Source organism: Spinacia oleracea, chromosome 5 (assembly GCF_020520425.1).
Source record: "Spinacia oleracea cultivar Varoflay chromosome 5, BTI_SOV_V1, whole genome shotgun sequence".
Taxonomy (NCBI): Eukaryota; Viridiplantae; Streptophyta; class Magnoliopsida; order Caryophyllales; family Amaranthaceae; genus Spinacia; species Spinacia oleracea.
This window is the reverse complement of record NC_079491.1, coordinates 76,991,650-77,011,149: the sequence shown is the minus strand read 5'-3', so window position 1 is coordinate 77,011,149 and position 19,500 is coordinate 76,991,650. Positions and strand designations below refer to the sequence as shown.

The following is a 19,500-nucleotide window of genomic DNA, read 5'->3' as shown; positions in this document are numbered from 1 at the left end:
GGCGAGTTCATAGTCAAATCAGCAACTTGGCTAGCTCATAACTTTTCTTCTAAAGCTAAATGGGAATTTTTGTGGATTTGAAAACTCAATATTGCCCCTAAGCTCAGCGTCTTTCTCTGGAAGCTACTTCATAATGCCTTCCAACTTGAGAAAATATAATATATCGAAATATTAACATGCCTACATGTTGTCCTCTCTGCATTAGCCAACGAGAGACGCAAGGCCATTTGTTTTTGCTCGGCCCTAAAGTTAGAGAGTTTTGGGATTCCGCAATGGTTGGTAACTCCGATCCAATATCCCTCTGGCTAACACCTATTTCGCAACCCACGCAAAAATATTAGACTCTCGGTTAAAAAATAGTTAAGTCACTGTGGAGCATCTGGAAGTCTAGTAATGCACTCATCTTTCAACAATCTCCTATCTTGATTATGTCTACATATTCCAGGGCTTTTCGAATTTTGTTGAATGGGGTATTCGTGCCAAACTTGATTCTATGGCAATGGAGCGTGGGTGCAGACAATCCTCGTCTTCTCCCAAGATTATTCATGGTCTCCCCTTGCGTCTAGTGTATTAAAAACTAAATTTGATGGCTCTGTTCGTGATAAATCTGGCACAACAAGGGTAGTGCTTAGCGATTACCTCGGAAATAACATTGTTAGTCGCACTTATAACCTAGGTGCTTCTTCTCCTATTGTAACTGAAGCCATGGCCCTCCGTAACTATCTTTTACTTGCCATAGAACATAATATTAGACATATATTTATAGATGGAGATAACCTTCTAGTTATTAATATTTTGCAGGGTAATGCATAGTGTCCCTGAAAGACCCAATTACTTCTTGATGACATCAAGCACTGTTGATTCATTTCGATACTAAAGACTCACAACATGTTTACCGTGAGGCTAATCGTGCAGCTGGCTATGTTGCCACTTTAGGACACCTTGTCCAGACGCATCAAGATTTAACCCGTTTGTAGATAGTAAATTTTCTTATTTTCTTTCTTCAGATAAGTTAGGTTTCCGTCTTAAGAAAAGACTTTCCTAACTTTTTGTATTTTTCCTCGTTAAAAAGAAGGCAAATTTGCCAAAAACAACCTTTTTATAACCCCTTTTTTGCGATAAACAACCTTTTAATTTTTTTTTTTGCGAAAAAGGACCTTAAACTAAAAAAACTTGCGAGATACAACTTTTTTGTCTTTTCCGGCGTTGACTACTCATTTCCGGCATTGACTTCGTCGGTTTTGCTAACCTCACCCTTTTCCCCTTAAAATCAAAGACAAATTTGCAAAAAACAACCTTTTATAACTTATTTTTGCGAGAAATAACCTTTTAAAAAAATATTTGCGAAAAAGGACCTTAAACTAAAAAAAAATTTGCGATAGACAACCATTTTGGGTTTTCTGACGTTGACCACTAATTTCCGGCCTTGAGGTTGACCACTTGGGTTTTTTTACGTTACTCTACTAAAAACATCAAGGATATTGTTAATTTAATTGGAAAAGGGTGGTGAAATTAGGTGTTTTTCTTCTTTGTTGTATGTAAAATGCTAAGCAATGTATTTTTGTGTTGCGGCGGAGAAATTAGCTTTATATTATATCTACCATATGCATGAAGTATATAAAGGTAAGTGTTTCGAAATAAGGAGATTTCTAAGTATACAATTAATCAATTGTAATTTTTTTTAAGGTTTTAATCAATTACTTTTATATGAGAGAATATGGAGGGAAATAGGTGTAAATAAGGAAAAACAAAAACATGTGACCTGCACATGGGAAATCAAGGCCGGAAATTAGTGGTCAACGCCAAGAAAACCCAAAATGGTCGTCTCTCGCAAGTTTTTGTAGTTTAAAGTTCTTTTTCGCAATTTTTTTTAAAAGGTTGTTTTTCGCAAAAAATGGGTTACAAAAGATTGTTTTTGGCAAATTTGCTTTTTGTTTTAAGGGGAAAGGGTGATGTAGGGATGGCAAGTGGGTACAATTTCGTGGGTTTCGCACCGCACCCGCTCCAATTGGAACGGGTATGGATATAACTTTGGTGGGTAGTGGGCGGATATGGATATGAATAGTCATACCCGCCATAGGTGACGGATAGGTGGTGGATATGAGGGCATACCCGCCTTATATCCGCCTGCCCCGCCTCGCATCCTCCCGCCCCACCCGCCCGTATTGTACCCGCAAAATGAAACTTTATATTTACGTTTTACCTAAAGCCCAAATATTACGTTTTACCTGACTCCCTGTTGTTCACGCCTCCCCCTCTCCCTCTCTGTGTCTCTCTGGTTCACCACCGTCCCACCACCATTATCGTCGGACACTGCCGCCCCCGACCTATCTATTCTCACTCTGTGTTTTTTCAGCCGGCCACCGCGGATGATAGAGGTGTCATCGACCGCAAAATTGTAGGTAATTTAATACATATAGAAATCCCTTTTCTCTTGCCTTTTCGTTTTAAGTTTGAACACCATTTGGTAATTTGAATAAATTTATTAATATTAACTTGATGGTTTTAGTGTTTGGTTGAATTTCTTGGTAATTCACATTATTTTCTTGTTGTTAATTGAAGTTAAAACATGAGTTAGGGTTTTGTTTATTTTCTAGTTTTTGTTCTTGTAACAGGATCTAGGTGGGTGTTTTGATTATTATTTCATACTATGTTGGGTTGATTTGTTTGTTTGTTTGATAAATAGATGACATGTGACAGTTTAAAGTTGGACTTCGTGTTAACTTTGAAATAAATTAATCACTACGGTAACACTCTAATTGTATAATTAGAGGACGACGATGATGAAGATGATACAAGATTGGATATGGAGCAAATGTTGCATTGTATCGATTGAGCTTTGTTTATTTCTCTAAGTATTCAGATTTTTAACTTGTAATACTGATTTATTTTTACTTGAGAAATATGATGGATTTTTTTAAAATTGGTTGTGTATTGTCATCTTGCGCATATCAAAAGCATGTAGTGAGGTTCGAACACCGCACCTCATAAATTAAAAGTTACTCTTCTTACCACCTCAGCTAGATACAATGTATGTTATATATTTCCATGTAAATACAAAATATAATCTTTTAAAATGAATAGTAATAAATTAAATAAAAATGAATCCGGAAAAAACAAAAGGGAATAAATTATTGAACTTATAGATGTACAAATTCTTCCGATCCCTTTCCATCTTATGCTTTAAAAACTTGTGGAAATAGAGTGTACTTCGTAATTATTAGTGCAGAAGAGAGAAACATTGATGTAGGTATAATAATCAACTAATCACGAAGAAAAGGAATCAACTTTTTTTTTTTTTTTTTTTTTTTTTTTTTTTTTTCCGGATATGAGGCATAGATTGTAAGGTTGTTTATCGGTTGTTGATCTCGCACCACCACGGCAATCCGTTAATGATACCACCTATACGGGCACATATTTACAAAAAGTAAACCCCATTAAGATAAACTCGGAGCAACGCCCGGGCCACACACTAGTTAGTAGCTTAAAAGATGATTTGTTTATATTATGGGGCAGGGCGGCAGGCGGGTATAGGTGGACAGTGGATGTCCACTTGGGTGGTGGAGCGGGTGCGGTTTTAAAAACCTACCCGCATAGGCGGGTATGGATGTGAAAATTATACCCGCTGCGGGTGGCGGGTAGGTGACGGGTGTAAAATATTTTGGCGGGTACGGGGGAGGGGTACCCGCACCCGCCCCGCCCGTTTGCCATCCCTAGGGTGAGGTAAGCAAAATCGGCGAAGTCAATGTTGGAAATGAGTAGTCAACGCCGGAAAAGACAAAAAGGTTGTGTCTTGCAAGTTATTTTTAGTTTAAGGTCCGTTTTTGCAATTTTTTTTAAAAGGTTTTGTCTCGCAAAAAAGGGGTTATAAAAAGTTATTTTTGGCAAATTTGGCTAAAAATAGTTTAGTAGAAAGATAATTTTTCACTCATCAAAGTCCAAGGCGCACGAAGCTGTTCATTGTTCCTCCTCCTCCCGCCACCGACTTCTGATTGCCTCCTCTTTAAAAGCCACCACCAAAACCTCTAGCTGTATCACCACTTCTATCGGCGACGCGTCTGCCATTTTGGATTTTCAATTTGGGGGATTTCCAACCACCTCTCCTCTGCCGCTGCTATTCTCGGTGTTGACGACAGTGTATAGCTTCTTTTCCTTGTCTATTTTCTTCACTTTTCTACTTTGTATCGATTTTTGAAATTTTCTGTTGATTGTGCATGATATGATGTTCAAAATGATGAAATCTTGTTAAATATAAACGGTTGGGTTTTTGTTGGCTTTGTTTGCTGCTGTTTTATGCTGATTAGACTGCACCCAGTCCGTAATTGTAGTTGAAAATTATACTATCCATTTGTCCATTTTTTTGTGTGGATTAAATACGATATGTTGGGGGATTAATTAGCAGATTAGGTTTTTATTTTAAGGAGGGAGTAGAGTAGAAAAGAGCAATAAATTAAGGGTATGTAATAAAGTTTAATTTATGAGCTTGATTGATATGAATTTGGGCATTTTAAAAAAAACTATGAACTTGGAGCTTGAGGAAATGTAGGTGGTGGTGGTGGTTCGGTCCATAAGAAGATAGTGTATTAGGTTAAGTTCGACCTCCTGATGCCTTTACAAGTTTGATGATTAGCAAGGCCTCAATATTCATCGAACTACTTCAACCACTCAGCTTTATTTTGCAAGCTTTTTTTTTATAACCCTTTTATGTTACAATGGAAAACTGTGATCCTGGGAGCAGGGTGGGCTCCTCTCCAGTCTTGGATCAAGGACAGGCCTGGTTAATAGTTTACAGGTGATCTTTTGAAATCGGAGTTTTGTAATAGGTGAATGGAGGATGGGTATCACTTATGGCTTATTCTTTAGTGCGTTACATGTGTTTAGACTTTGGAGTTGGTGAGTATCATAGATTGCTGAATGCTGATTGTTTTCTCTGAAAGTGAAGGCGGAAGTAGAATTGGCTAAAGATGGCATATTATCAATATGGGAGAAATATACTACGTCAGGTTGTCCAAGATGCTAGTGGTAAGAGATTGGACAGCTGGCTTCACCCGTTGTTTTTCACCGGCCAAGGAGTCAGATTTAGAAAATTGGAAGTTATTCTTACGACGGTTAGTTTATAACCCTATAAGAGTTTCGTCTTATTATGTTGTGAACTTATGGTTAGCAGCAAGCCATCAGTTGTTGACTTAAATTATGCAGAACATAGATAAGCTCGGGAAAGCTGGTGAGACGGTGAAGGTTGCTCCTGGTTTCTTCCGGAATTACCTTATGCCTAAACTACTTGCTGTACCAAACATTGACAAGTTTGCCTATCTCGTTGAGGAGCAGAGGAAGGTAGCTTGCTAACTTTGTTGGATTGTTTTTAGTTAGCTAAAACGTACTCTGAAAAGCTAAATTCCCAATTATTATATGAGTCTAATTTTAAGAAACGGTACTTGTAATAATCAGATTTACCAACCTATAGAGGAGGAGGAAGTTAAGGTGGTGAAAGAAAGCAAGGAAGATATGATGAAAGAGTACCTTGCTGCAGCAAAGCGGCTGGACAATGGAACAGTGGTTAGTATACTGTATTTATCATTTTGTTAAATGGGCTTTTCTCTACATTTTAAGGTTTATGTGTTGGGTAGGTGTACTGCAAAATTCACTATTTTGTGTCTTCCATAACTAGACTGATGCGATTCTTTTTTTTTGGTAAACATAATTTTTTTTGTTCATTACAAAATAACCTGAAAAAATGCATACATGAAACAAAAGATATTGAATTTGTCTTCATAGTCTACTTCAGCAAAAACAATGATGAATACAAATATACAATATACTTTCTATAATCTCTACTATATAAGGGAAGTCTTGCGGGCCGGTCATTATAGTACTACTAAAATAATTTTTTTTTTTCAATAGTAACTAAATCAAAGGCTTGTGATATTAGGAAAACGTGAAAGTAAAAAGGATATATGCAAAAGTATAAATTCAAAGTGTGTAAAATAAATATTCAAATGAACTAAATTTGCATATATTAATACAAAGTAAAGGATTATAGTTGTATACTTGTATGTAGATCAACCTATCATCAAAGTTAACCAAACCCGAATGACCGACTTAAGACTATTTTTTATCATAAAAGAGTGCCCAAGAACTATTTTCGAAAATAGTTAACCCGAAAAGGACCCAAACATAACTGAGTTACTCCAATAGTTTGAATTGAATACAATTTTGATAAATGGACTTCTAATGTTAGTCTACTTACCATGTATTATTATTTTAGTTAACATCCGTACTCATTATGTATTATTATTAACAGTAGACTAACATTAGAAGTCTATTCATCAATGTTATTTAAATTTGTTATCAAATTAGAAACATATAATAATACAGAAATAAAATCAACTTGTAAAGGAAAAAATTATATTGATTCATCTTTCCTCCAAAAATATATTATGTAGTTACATTTATGGTAATTGAATTATATTTTTATTCTATTTTTATCTTAATTTCCTAAAAATGTAATGTAACTTGTTTTAAGAAAAGTTAAAAAAAGAAGTTTTTGCGGGAAAAAAGTTGCACTAGGAAATGACACGTGTCATTCCTGGTGTGTGTTTTAGTATAATGTAATAGATACTCTCGATAATTTCACTATTTAATTGAATTAATTAAAAAACTGATTATTATCAAACTGAATTGTAGTAACTTAAGAAACTGACTATTGAATGCCAAATAACAAATCAGAAAATTGTAATGCAAATCATGCATAGAATCTTTCCTGTTTTCCTACATGGAAGCCATTGTGCAATGTAAGAGCAAAAAGTCAACAAAGAATATTTAATTTCTACAGCAAGTAGGAAAGCAAACCAGGAAGTCAAAAAATATGTAAAGCAATACAATCTCTCAATAACATTCCTCCGATTAAAGTCCGTCAATGAAAGTCAAAAGAAGACAAAAAGACCAAATAATATTACACAATTTGTTACAATTGCCAAAATCTCTGTATATATGAAAAACTAACATTACTCAACTTACTTTTGCCATCCGATTTACTATAAACATAATATGAGTCTAAACAATTCAAAGAAAAAAGAGAATCTCTATTCAATACTACATGACCTTGCACAAAACATTTTTTTTAACTGCTTAGCTACTGAAATAATATCATTACTTCAACAAGTTTCAGTTTACTAAAACTAAATTCTCGTCTTATTTTAATTAGCTCATATTGTAATTAAAATTAAAAGAGAATTTTTTTTACCTCTATGAAGCCAAATGGACGCAATTGGGTCATGAAAAAAGTATTTTCAACCTTCATAAACAAAGTTTTTTCGTAGGTGCTTCCTCTACCAGTTGAAGATTTTAATCCAAAATATTTTTATAATGTTAGTAATGCGCTGCAAATCGACTAGACGGAGGAAACAAAGCTCTTGGTCAATAATGTCTGGCTTAACTTTTGCCTTGAGCCCCTTTTTAAAGATTAAAATTCACATGACCATAGCCTATAAGTGCTTTATGAAAACATATCAAGGAAGCAAGATTTCGAGTTTAAGCTTGACTAAACCAAGTTCCGAAGTTCACTTTTTTTGTATTAGCTTGATAGTTTTGCACTTTTGCTTGCACATCAGATGCGATAATACAAAAAGACTCTTAAGCGGTAGAACTTTGACGTAAAAACAAGTTTACATCAAACTTTGGTCAATTTATATGAGTATCATGTTTTTATACGAGGAACTAGTCTAATGCACGCGATGTGTGCGAGATTATAAAATCTTAAAATTGTTTTTGTAGTACAACTAATCAAAACAAATAATTGGCGAGAAAAATTATTCGCAAAGTTCATCTAAAGAAAAAATTAGACTATCATCTCAACAGTGAAACAATATAATTCTCAGGTATGCCCAAAAATCTAAATTGTAGTGCAAAAGTAAAGAAACTAAACACATAAATAGTGTGTTTCACTTTTTTTTTAAAATTTTACTCCCAATGTACTTGCCTAACCACAAGCATTCCTCCGCTCGATCGAGTGAACACATAACTAACATTATAAGAACGTTCTGCATTAAATCTTCAATTTTCAATTCGTGGAGGTAGCACCCACGAAATGTTTTCGAAGGCTGAAAATACTTTTTCCAAGACCTGATTGTGTCCGTGTCCATTAGGCTGCATAAACGTAAACAATTTCCCTTTTAATTTTAATTATAATACAAGCTTATTAAAATCAAAAGAGTATTTAGTTTTAGTAAATTAAAACCCGTTGAAGTAATGATTTTATTTCAGTAGCTAAGTAACTTAAATGTGTTGTGTAAGGTCATGTAAATTGAATATCAATAGTTATTTGAGTAATTTTAGTTTTCCGTATATAGAAAAGAGATTTTGGCACTTGTAACAAACTCTGTAATATTATTTGGTTTTTTTGTCTTGTTTTGACTTTTATTGGCAGATTTTAAACACAGAAAAATATTGAGAGAGATTGTGTTGCTTTCCATATTTTGTGACTTCATGATTTGCATTCCTGCTTGCTGTAAAAATTAAATATTCTTTGTGGACTTTTGCTATTAAATTGCACAATGGCTTCCATGTAGGAAAATAGAACAGATTCTATGCGTGATTTGCATTAGAATTCCTGATTTGTTATTTGGCATTAAATAAGCAGTTTCTTATATTACTACTTGTGCAATTCCGTTTGATAATAATCAGTTTTTTTAGTTAGGTAAATTAAATTGTGAGTTACCGAGGGTGTTATAGCCTATTCCATAAGGGGACACCAAAAGGTCATTTACGATAATGACCTAAGGAGTTCTCATAGAGATGAAAGTAGTATTTGATCATCAATTAGCCTTATTGATACTAGAAGTTCATATAGCATTTAGGATATGAAGATAGGAACATGTATACTTGGAGATCCAGGTTAGTTAGGACACTTAAGACACTGGTCTAGGAGAATTCGCTTTGGAAGGGCTGCTTGATCTTGTTAAATGTCTCTATGGAAATCCGTTGAAGCATGCTATAACTGGTCGAGTGGGTCTTGCAATAAACTCCTTGGATGTAGACGTACAATGTTCTATAACATAGTTGATTTTGGTCTGCATTTAGGCATCAACGGCCTCTTGTTTTTGCACACACCATCTCTTTGGCTGGGTTAAGAACTTAGGTAGGTCTGAGGAAGTAGACCTTGGCATCACAATGTGTCCACAATCACTTCTTGGTTCCCCAACAGGCTTAGGACAGGAAATCACAAAGGTTTAGATCAATGGCCTCTTGTTTTTGCACACACCATCTCTTTGGCTGAAGTGCAAAGCGCTTAAGTAGGCCTAAAAGAAGCGTTTTGGAAGAAGCGCGCCGGAGCGCGTGAACGGCACAAACCGTGCTTTTTTACACTTCGTTGAGATTCTTTCTCTTTTTTTTAAGTTTGCGTTGGAAGTGGAACACACCAGCACCGTGATCACCTGAAAAACACAACCGTCCACACAGATACCAAAACACAACAGTGCACATAGATACCAAATACAGGCTAAGTTGTAAACTTAGTTTTAAAAAGCGCTCTTTTTTGCTCTTAAAGCCCTGGAAGCCCAGAAGCTCACAGCAAAACACTTCTGCCAGCCGAAGCCTAGCGACATACAAGAAGCGCGCGTTTCCTAGCGCTTCGGCGCTTCTGCGCTTCCTAGCGCTTTTGCGCTTCCTGTAGTTTGGGCACATCAGACCCTTTTTTTTATAAAAAATAAATCCACTTGACTCTAATCTTCTTTTCTAAAGTATCACGTGATTTCTTTTTTTAAAAAAGCGAATATTTGGGAAGTTTTTGAAAATCCTAGTGCAATTTTCTCCCGTAGCCGGATTTCTCTAGCCTTCTCGCCGGAATTGTCTCGTCGGATTCTGAATTTTTCTTTCATCGTTTTGATTTCTCTTTTTTCATCATCTTTTCTTTCCATATTTTCTCCATATTTTCTGAACTTTTGAAATTTTATTATTTCTTTCCGGGTGCGCTTCGCCTACGAAAAGCGTGCGCTTTTGCTTTGCGCTTTGCGCTTAAGCTCCAGGGCCCTTTTGCGCTTCAGTGCGCTTCGCGCTTTTTAAAACTAAGGTTGTAACCACTGTAACTTGGGTGGGATTCTTGTATTATTGATGTAAGGTTGATAGTTTAGTGAGAATTCGAGAGCTCACTTCTCTCCCAAAAAGCAATGACTGTCCAAATACGAAATAGATGCCCTATTCCCAATATTCCTTCCCTTACATACACAAATCCCTAAAAGGATGGCCTATGCTAATTTGTCTTTTTCTGGCGCCTGCTGTAGGTAAGAGTGCCACGTGGCCTCCTGCCTCATCTGTTGACTGCCTACTAGGCTTGTTGCATCTCCCTCTCCTTGAAGCACCACCTTGTCCTCAAGGTGGAAGGTGGGAAACTCCTCCATGATTGCCTCAACTCTCTCCCTAGTAGCTTCAAATGTAGGTAGGTGTTTCCATTTGATCAACACTTCCGGCACCTTGTCCTTTCCCACCATCTTGCTACGCACATCCAATACCTCCTCTGGTACAAAAACTAATTCCATTCAGGTGTAAGGGGTGAGTTGTGTAGGTATGTCATTGTTCTCTTGAATTGGGATACATGGAATACAGGATGAATTTTGCAAGTTTCTAGCAGTTGCGTACAAACTACCCACCTTCTTTATCACACTGAAAGGATCGTAGAAACGGGCTGCAAGTTTCTCATAGGGCCAATGGGCCAAGGACTTCTGGTGTTACTATTTTAGCTTGAGATAAACCAAGTCTCCCACCTCAAATGACTCATCCCTCCTCTTATGGTCAACATTCATTTTCATCCTTCGTTGAGCCTTACTCAGATTCATCTGTATCATTAAATCCCTGTCTTGGAGCAATTCCTCAAGACTATCCACTTTGGTCTGCCCTTTTCCAACACTTAGCAAATGTGGCGGATCCCTCCCATACCCAACTTTGAACGGTGACATTTTAGTAGATATATGGATGGAGGTATTATATAAAATGTAGCACAAGGTAGCCACTCTGGCCATGCTTTACGTTGTCCTCCCGCGAAGCACCGTAAGTAGGTTTCTAGGCACTTATTAACCACCTCACTTTGCTTATCTGTTTGGGGGTGATACGCTGCTCTTCTTCAGTCCCGTTGGTGGCTGAAAACCCATGAAGCCGCACAATTTCCTTCACAAATATGTAAGCCACTTTCATTGCATTGAAGGGATGTTTGAGGGCCAAAAAGTGGGCGTACACGGAGAGGCGGTCGACCACCACCAATACAGAATTAACCCCCTTAGACGTGGGTAATCCCTCCACGAAATCCATGGATATGTCCTTCCATATCCACATTGGAATAGGAAGGGGTTGAAGCAACCCTGCTGGAGTTTCTGTACAATGTTTCGCATAATGAGCTACGACCCTCCTCATTCCATTCCTTTGCCATCCTCCGTACATCTTTGCTTCCCCGCATGACCCCCCATAGATGAGTCGTGGTATACTCTAATAAGGTGGGAATCAACGTGGATTCCTTGGGTATAACCAATCTTCCCTCTAGACCAGCTTGTCATTCTCCAATGCAAATGTTGCGGTGATATTTCCAGCTAATAGTTCCTCCCTAATTTTCCCCTAACACCTTGTCTACCTCTTATCTCTTTGTTCAACTCTTCCCAACCCATCGTGACTTCCGCGATAAAGCATCTGCAAGTCCGCAACTCGGTTAGAAGCCCCGGGTTTGTATTGGACTTCGAAGTCAAATCTCATCAGCCTACTCACCCACTTTTGGTAGTCAGACGCCACTTCCCTTTGTTGTGTAATGTATTTCAAGCTATGGACAATGAAGTGCCTCCCTATTAAGTAATGTTTCCATTTGAGTATGGAAAGACAAACAACCATGAGTTATTTTTCGTAGACCGACTTACTTTGGGCTCGCTGCCCTAACATTCTGCTATAGTAAACCATCGGTCGCCCCTCGTGCATTAACACCTCTCCCAACCCGTATTCGGATGCATCTGTTTCAAAGGTGAAAACCTTGATGAAATTTGGAATTCGCCACACAGGGGCTACTTTCATCGTTTCTTCTCTGCCTTCTCAGACCACCCAAAATTATCTTTCTTGAGTTGTTTAGTCAGGAATTTGAGCATATCCCACCACCAACTTACGGTAATATGCTTTGAGCCCCCAAAACCCACAGAGTTCTCTCAAAATTCTTGGGCGTTGTCCATCTCATAATGGCTTGTACCTTATCCACATCCATAGCCACTACTCCACTCGAACTCACGTGTCCCAAGTAAGACACTTCTTGCCAATTCACATTTCTTCGGAACATATAGCTTTTGCTCTGCCAGAATGTTCAAGACCACCCCAAGATTCTTCTTATGCTCCAACTCCAAAGTACTATATATCAGAACATCATCGAAAAGACCAGAACGAATTTACGCAAAAAGGGCCGGAAAATATTGTTCATTAACGAATTTATGCAAAAGGGCCGGAAAGTGGCAGGGGCATTCATCAACTTGAAAGGCATTCCTAAGAGTTCGTAATGTCCTTCATGGGTTCTTAAAGCCGTTTTATGGACATTGTCCGGTTTCACTAGAATTTGATGATAGCCGACTTCAAATCTAGTTTGGAAAACACGACTGACTAGAGTAGCTCATCCAACAATTCATCAATTACGGGAATTGGATATTTGTCTAGGATTGTGTCCTTGTTCAAAGCTCGATAGTCCACACAAAATCGCCACGATCCGTCTTTCTTTTTCACCAACAGATTCGGGCTTGAAAATAGGCTTATTGATGGACGAACCCTACTTGTAACATCTTTTGGATCAGTTTCTCAATCTCATTCTTCTGGAAGTGTGGGTATCGGTAGGGCCTTACCCCTATCAGATGCTTTTCTCCTTAAGCACAATAGCGTGCTTATGTCCCCGAGACGGTGGTAGTCCCACCAGCATATCATCAAAGACCCCTTTGAACTCCCCCAACACCTCTTTTAGGAGCTCTGCCTCCCCTCCACTTACTACTGTGTCAGTCCCCGCCTCTGTTTCTAAGCGGCCCACCATGCCGTGACCGGGTTTGCGCAAGGTTTTCAGCATGGCCTTAAGCGAAATTCGAGTTCGGGCGAGCGTTGCATCCCCTTTTATCACATACGAATTCCACCCCCCTACCCCCTATTGGAACTTAATCACTTGACTCTTCCAATTAGTAACTACATCCCCCAATTTCTCTAGACACTGTGCACTCAATATAACATTAGAACCACCTAAAGTTAGCGGCAGGAAATCCTCACTTACCTCAATCCCTCCTTCCAAATGCAGCGTCACTGCTCGACATTCTCCCGTGCCTTGGAATGCTTCACCATTGCCCAATGCTACCCTAAAACTTTCGGTTCCGGTCTCCGGAATTCCTAACCTCCGTACCACCTCTGTCGAAATAAAATTGTGGGTCACCCCTTGGTCGATCATCACTGTACCAATATCTCCCCCTTCAATCTCATCGTTTTCGGGTGAGTTAATCCGACAACCGAGTACATCAAAACTTCCGGCCGTATTGTTTCCCCTTCGTCGTTCCACGGCTCCTTCGTTTCAACGTTCCCACCTTCTTCTCCAACTTCGCCCTCTATTAAGAGGACACTCAATTCTTTGCGCTTGCAAACGTGATTGGCTTCCCATTTTCCGTCACACTGGAAACACAAACTCCTGGCCCTCTTTTCTTGAAGCTCGCTTTCCGTTAACCTTCTCACTCCAGATCTGAAGGAACTCGAATGTGGTGAAACAACTGATGATTGAGTTGAGCCTATTCTTGAATTGGTTGGCTTAGTTTGGTTTTGGGCCGGCCCACTTGGCGTAGCAGATAGATTAGACGGACCATGTTTGCTAGACCAAAACTTGTTGCTCAACGTTGAGGCCCCTCCTTTCTTCTCAACCCGATCTCTTTGTTCGACCCGAATTGCCAGATCCATGGCTTGTTTAAGGTTATATGGTTCCAACACTTGGATCTCCTTCTTTATCCAGTTTGCGAAACCACCAATTCCTTCCTAGGATGTTATCACCACCGCGTGACTCACCTCCGTCCGCCTCCTGATCATCTTCGCCACCACCTTTGTTTCGGTTTTGGCGAGAGCCGCCACCATTGTCCACCATGTTCCTCATCTCCTTGCGGAAGCGATTGAACCTTCCCTCCATCTGCTCAACCTTCTCTCGGTTCTTCCTCGCCTCCTCCTCCGCTGCGGCCTTGAGGTGCCGTTAAGGAAAGTTGTAGGGTGGCCATAGCATCCCTTACTGCCGTAGAGATGATGACTTCTAACAAAGTATCTAGGGTGGCCATAGCATCCCTTACTGCCGTAGAGATGATGACTTCTAACAAAGTATCTAACCAGTCCACCCTAGCTTCCAACTCCATGTTCCTGTCTTCTTCCACCGTCTCAAGGTTGCGTAGCTGACCTCTACTTCGCGTCATGGAGAGAACTGCTAGATGGAACACACCAGCACCGTGATCACCTGGAAAACACAACATCGCACACAGATACCAAATATAGGCTAAGAACAGTAGTAACGTTTAGAGAGAGGTGGGATTCTTGTATTATTGATGTAAGGTTGATAGTTTAGTGAGAATTCGAGAGTTCACTTCTCTCCCAAAAAGCAATGACTGCTCAAATACAATACAGCTACCCTATTCCTAATATTCCCCCCCTCTATACACAAATCTTTTTCTGGCGCTTGCTGTAGGTAAGAGTGCCACGCTGCCTCATCTGTTGTTGGGCGGGGGTTGTTGGGAAGCTTCTTTGTTTTGTGTTGTTATTGTGTTTTGGACTACACCCTATTAATCCTTAACAATAGAAAGTTGGCCATTAGTCCAAAAGAAAAGGAAAGAGAAGAAAAGAAGAAGAAAACATAAGAAGACAACAATCACAGTAGCCGGCCCTAGCTTCTTGATAAACACTATGTTATATGCTTTGTTTTTGTTAAAGGAAAAATTACATTAAATAATCCAACCTTTCGACGATTTTCCGTTATTAATCCAACTTTTGAATTATTATCTAATAATCCAACCTTTATATCCCATTAACTTTTATTGCACCTAACCGGTCACCAAACCGATACAACAAGTAACTTGAACACGTGTCATCTTATCATTCGTGTAATCTATTTCTTATTTTTGGTTTGTTTTTCCTTTACTTCCTCCATTATGTTCCTTTCTTTTTGGCTTCAAACCACCGCCACCATCGAAGTATCCAAATACTGTCGTCTGCCGGAAAACCAACACTACCTCCCAAACGGTGACAAGACACCAACTTTTGTTCATCCCGCCTTCTGTCCCTCCCTTTACGTTGTACTTTTTCCCCCTCCTTCCTTCTTGCATTTTACCCCTTATGTTCAGCTTTTCTCTCTCCTTCGCGACACCACCACAACAACCACCATCTCTGCCGCCACTGCCCATCCCTTCCACCGGAATCCAATTGCTCAACTTGCCCCGGCCACATCTTCTGGGCTCTATCCACCCCCTGTAACAACCACCTTGCATTCTCCTTCCCTTCATTCGTGAGTTTGTTCAAATTACCAAGACCATTGTTGGTCTTCAAAATCAATACGCAGTATACATTAATTTTCTTACCGAAATCCTGGATGTGTATCATTTTTTTTAAAGTCAACCATTTTCTATCATTATTAATTCATGACGTTCCCATAGCAAAAGTGAGGAGATTGTTGTCAGCACCTTGCCACAATAAAAGCCAAGAAAAGGTCGAACTTTTGTAAGCAAATTGACCCGTTGGACGATAATGTTGTTGTTTGTTGTTATGGAAGGAATTACATACTTACCAATTAAACAATGTTTGATGCTGATATATCAACCTCGTCTTCAATTTGCCATCAAAGAGGTTCACATCAGATTTAATGTGGGGCGTTGGATGAGTATTGAAGGAAAATCAAGGTTTAATCCAATGGGAGAAGATGGAAAATTGGGAAATAGGTTGAATTGGGAACGCAACGGGAAAGAAAATGAGTCACGTGACTGGAAAATGGGTAGAAGTTGAAGAAGTCTTCGACTAAATAGTAGATTCAGGTGGGAAAGGAGGTGGAAAGAAGGATGAGAAATGAAGAAGAAGGCTATGGAGGTAGAAGGAAGGAGGAAAAAGGAAGCTGAAGCAAAAAAAATAAAGAAAAAATAAGTTACTTTTTTGGTCGGTTCCCGGTCATTTGGGATCATTGAAAGTTAATGGGGTATAAAGGTTGTATTATTAAATAATAATCCAAAGGTTGGTTTATTAACGGAAAATCGTCGAAAGGTTGGATTATTTAATGTAATTTTCCCTTTGTTAAAACGAATAGTAATATATTTTCGGAAGAAAATCTGATGTTCATTATTTTCGTGGTTATTTTAGTAAGATATATATATGCATAATAGTGAAAAACTTTAATTCTTAAAAAGTGCGTTTCACTTCGATGAAGCGGTCGCCTTGCGCTTGCGGCTCTAGGACTCGTATCACTTTAGTGCGCTTTGCACTTTTTTATACTCTGGTTAGGACCACCAAATTAGCCTACATTTTCCCCACACCAACCATTAAAGCCGTACAACCAAATTAGCCTACATATTTAATAGTTATAGGATAAGAGAAATACCATAACCTGACTGCATCAACAAGAAAAACAAAGTATGCCATCTAGGGAGGGTAATTCAGCTCCGCCAGTGCAATGAAGCTATGAGAATTATGGTACTACGATTTACCAATTAGGATATGAAATAAAGATCTGCACAAGTTTCTCCGTTTTCTTTGTACCATTGCATCTGCAATTACCTCTTGAACCACATTGTCACTGGAAGACACTGTAATCTGTTTGCTTTCAAACCTGAAAAGTGCTAAGTTCAGGAGTCGTCTTATATCAGCTTATTGTCCATCTACACACATATTGCCAGCCTGCTGCTCTTGTACAGACTATTTACCGAAGATAGGATAATGTGGTAACATTTTTTTTTTTAAAAAATTTCTTTTATCATACTCTTTATGTTTTTCATTTTCGCCAACACCCCAACACCCAAAAGCTTCATTTTTATTTGGTGTTTAGGAGAGGGAGAGGGGTAATTGATTCTTTGTTGATACACATATATTTCCAGTCTACCAAAGATAGAATAATGTGATAAATTTTATATTTTTATTATACCTCTCTAGGAGCTGGAGGGGGGTAATTGATACTTTGTTGATACACACATATTGCCAGCCTACGAAGATAGAATAATGTGATAACATTTTTTATTTTTATTATACTTCTCATTCCCCCCACCCCAGGCTCATTTTTATTGGGTGTTCAGGAGAGGGAGGGGGGTGATTCTGGGAGGAATACTTTGTTGATTTAGGATATCCTGTTTGATTTAGGATATCCTGTTTGTTGGCTATATCCGTGGACCCAAAATTGATCAGGATTTTTACCCTTCCCATCAGTAGGACATTAGAACAAGCACTACCTTAAATTAACTGCAGTCTTGGTCAGACTGGAGGATTTTCTTATTATCTTGAGGTCTACTGAGTTTCAGAAAGATTACACCTTGGTTCATTCTAGTAGCTTTCTAGCCATTTAATCTGAGTCCCCCCCACCCCCCCCCCCCCCCCCCCCCTCAAGGCCCCAACAGGGCGGTAAATAGGCCCAGAGCAAACCTCTATGCCCTTCAACTTGGACTCTACCCTGTAACTGTTGTAACTGTAGTTTATCTTATTGCCTATGATATACATGGTGGTTGCAAATGAATCACAAAACCAGAAATGTCATACAATTGTAATTATGGAATTTATATTTCTCCCTTGGAATACCTTTTTCCTTTAACATTTTAACTGTTGGTAAATCTGTGGCCTATGACTCAAATTTGACAGAAGAGAGGATTGGCGATGATTACAGGGCAGGATAAGATTTTAGATGAGCTAGCCAGAAATATACTCGAAAATTTCACTAGTGAATGAAAGTTGGATCAGCTTTTATTGGCTCGCAACGTTGATTAATCATCTTCCTGTCACAAAAAGTGCTGCCCATACTTGACCAGGCTGGAAATCAAAAAAATCTCTTTTTTTTTTTAATAGAACGGATGTCTCTTTCAACGAATCCGAAGTGGAACCTCAATCCAGAATTTTCCTCAGATTCTATTTCAGCGCTTGCTATTTCATACTTTTATTTGGCTAATGATCACACATTTAAATGATTTTTGTCGTTTGCAAAGGTTTGATCATAAAAGTGATTGGGGCTATTCTAGCTTCTGAACTATTTTATTAATTTTGTAGGTTTTAAGAAGATACTTTAAGGTTGACAATGAACTGCGTGAACCTGTTACGAAAGGTGAGATAATTTCAGAGGTAAGATTCTGCTCTAGCCCCCTCCAAAATGTAAAAAGGGTAAACTAAAGTTGGTTACCTTATTGCTTCAGTTATATTTGGATGTAATTTCATTGTTGTGCATTGACCTTAACTTAAAAGATATGGATTAGAGAATACTGTATTGAATCTGTTACTGTCTTCCATTTACACAATAGGGGACAAGTTTTCAAGTTGAGATTTTTCTATTTTTGCAGGTGGCTAGGCAACTTTCTGTACAAGTCGATTCTGAAAACCTGCATATGCCAAATCCTCTGTCGTCATTGGGGGAGCATGAGATACCGCTTCGATTGCCAAAGTCCATACCGATGCCACAAGGAAAGATTATGTGGACTCTCAAAGTTAAAGTTAGAAGAAAGTGATCGGATTCTCCTGCCATAGCTTAGATCCAATTTTGATAATTATAATTGTTTGGAGATGCTATTTTCTACATGGGTTACCAAACTGTCCTTAGTTTTTCGTCTCTAGTTGTAGCTTCGGCTGTTTAAGAAGTTGGATTTTGAATAGCTATTTCTTCCATTTGAGCCTCCTTCCTTTTTAGTAATTGGCCATGAAGTTGTATTCACCAGCAAGGCTCCATTTGGTACGGTGTAAATGTTTTCATAAAAAATAATTTTATCTTTTTAATCATTTTACGTTTTTGGTTTAGCAAGGGATGGAAAACAATTTTCCATAACTCACTAAGAGGTGGAAAACCTTTTCCATTTGAAAGTTAGGGAAATCACTTTTTCACCTTTCCTCCTTACCTCCCTCTCCCTTCTTCCCCTCAATTTATACCCCGGATGTCTAACGTTTCCGGTTTTCGAAAATGTCAAATTTTTCCAAAATGGAATGTTATTCTACACCCTTTTTGTCAAACTCTGGAGATACCGGGACCCAGTATCGGAATCTCCTCAAAAGTTGGGGAATGTTCCCCTTGGTCATATAATGAAGTTTGTTATAAAAAAACCTAACTTATTGGTCACCTAAAGCTTCGAAATGACCTTGATTCGACAATGCGTGTTTTTAAGAGAGTCGGCTAAAATGCCATTTAAGAAGCTAAACAGATGGTTCTAAGCAACAAATAGCCCCCCGGGGAACAATTGGTATATGGTAAGCGCCCGAACCTCTACTATTTTAGGTTTACTGTCTTTGACAAGATCTGGATGTTGCGAAACCCGGTCTCGGAATCTCCTC

The 19,500-nt window shown here is 38.6% G+C and overlaps 1 protein-coding gene across 6 annotated transcripts; it reads left to right on the top strand.

Moving 5' to 3' along the window:
• The first annotated feature begins 2,210 nt into the window (after positions 1–2,210).
• LOC110783650 (uncharacterized) lies at positions 2,211–18,954 on the top strand. 6 transcript variants are annotated; one of them, XM_021987999.2, is made up of 7 exons: positions 2,211–2,402; positions 3,938–4,137; positions 4,943–5,108; positions 5,200–5,334; positions 5,449–5,556; positions 18,235–18,306; positions 18,522–18,954. In XM_021987999.2, the coding sequence occupies exons 3-7, from the start codon at positions 4,965–4,967 to the stop codon at positions 18,684–18,686; spliced, it is 624 nt and encodes a 207-aa protein (XP_021843691.1). In that variant the 5' UTR covers positions 2,211–2,402; positions 3,938–4,137; positions 4,943–4,964; the 3' UTR covers positions 18,687–18,954. The 6 variants fall into 6 exon arrangements, with proteins under 6 accessions (XP_021843691.1, XP_021843692.1, XP_021843693.1 ...); XM_021988000.2 differs by having other exon boundaries at positions 4,938–5,108; XM_021988001.2 differs by lacking the exon at positions 3,938–4,137 and having other exon boundaries at positions 2,211–2,398.
• Positions 18,955–19,500: the final 546 nt, after the last annotated feature.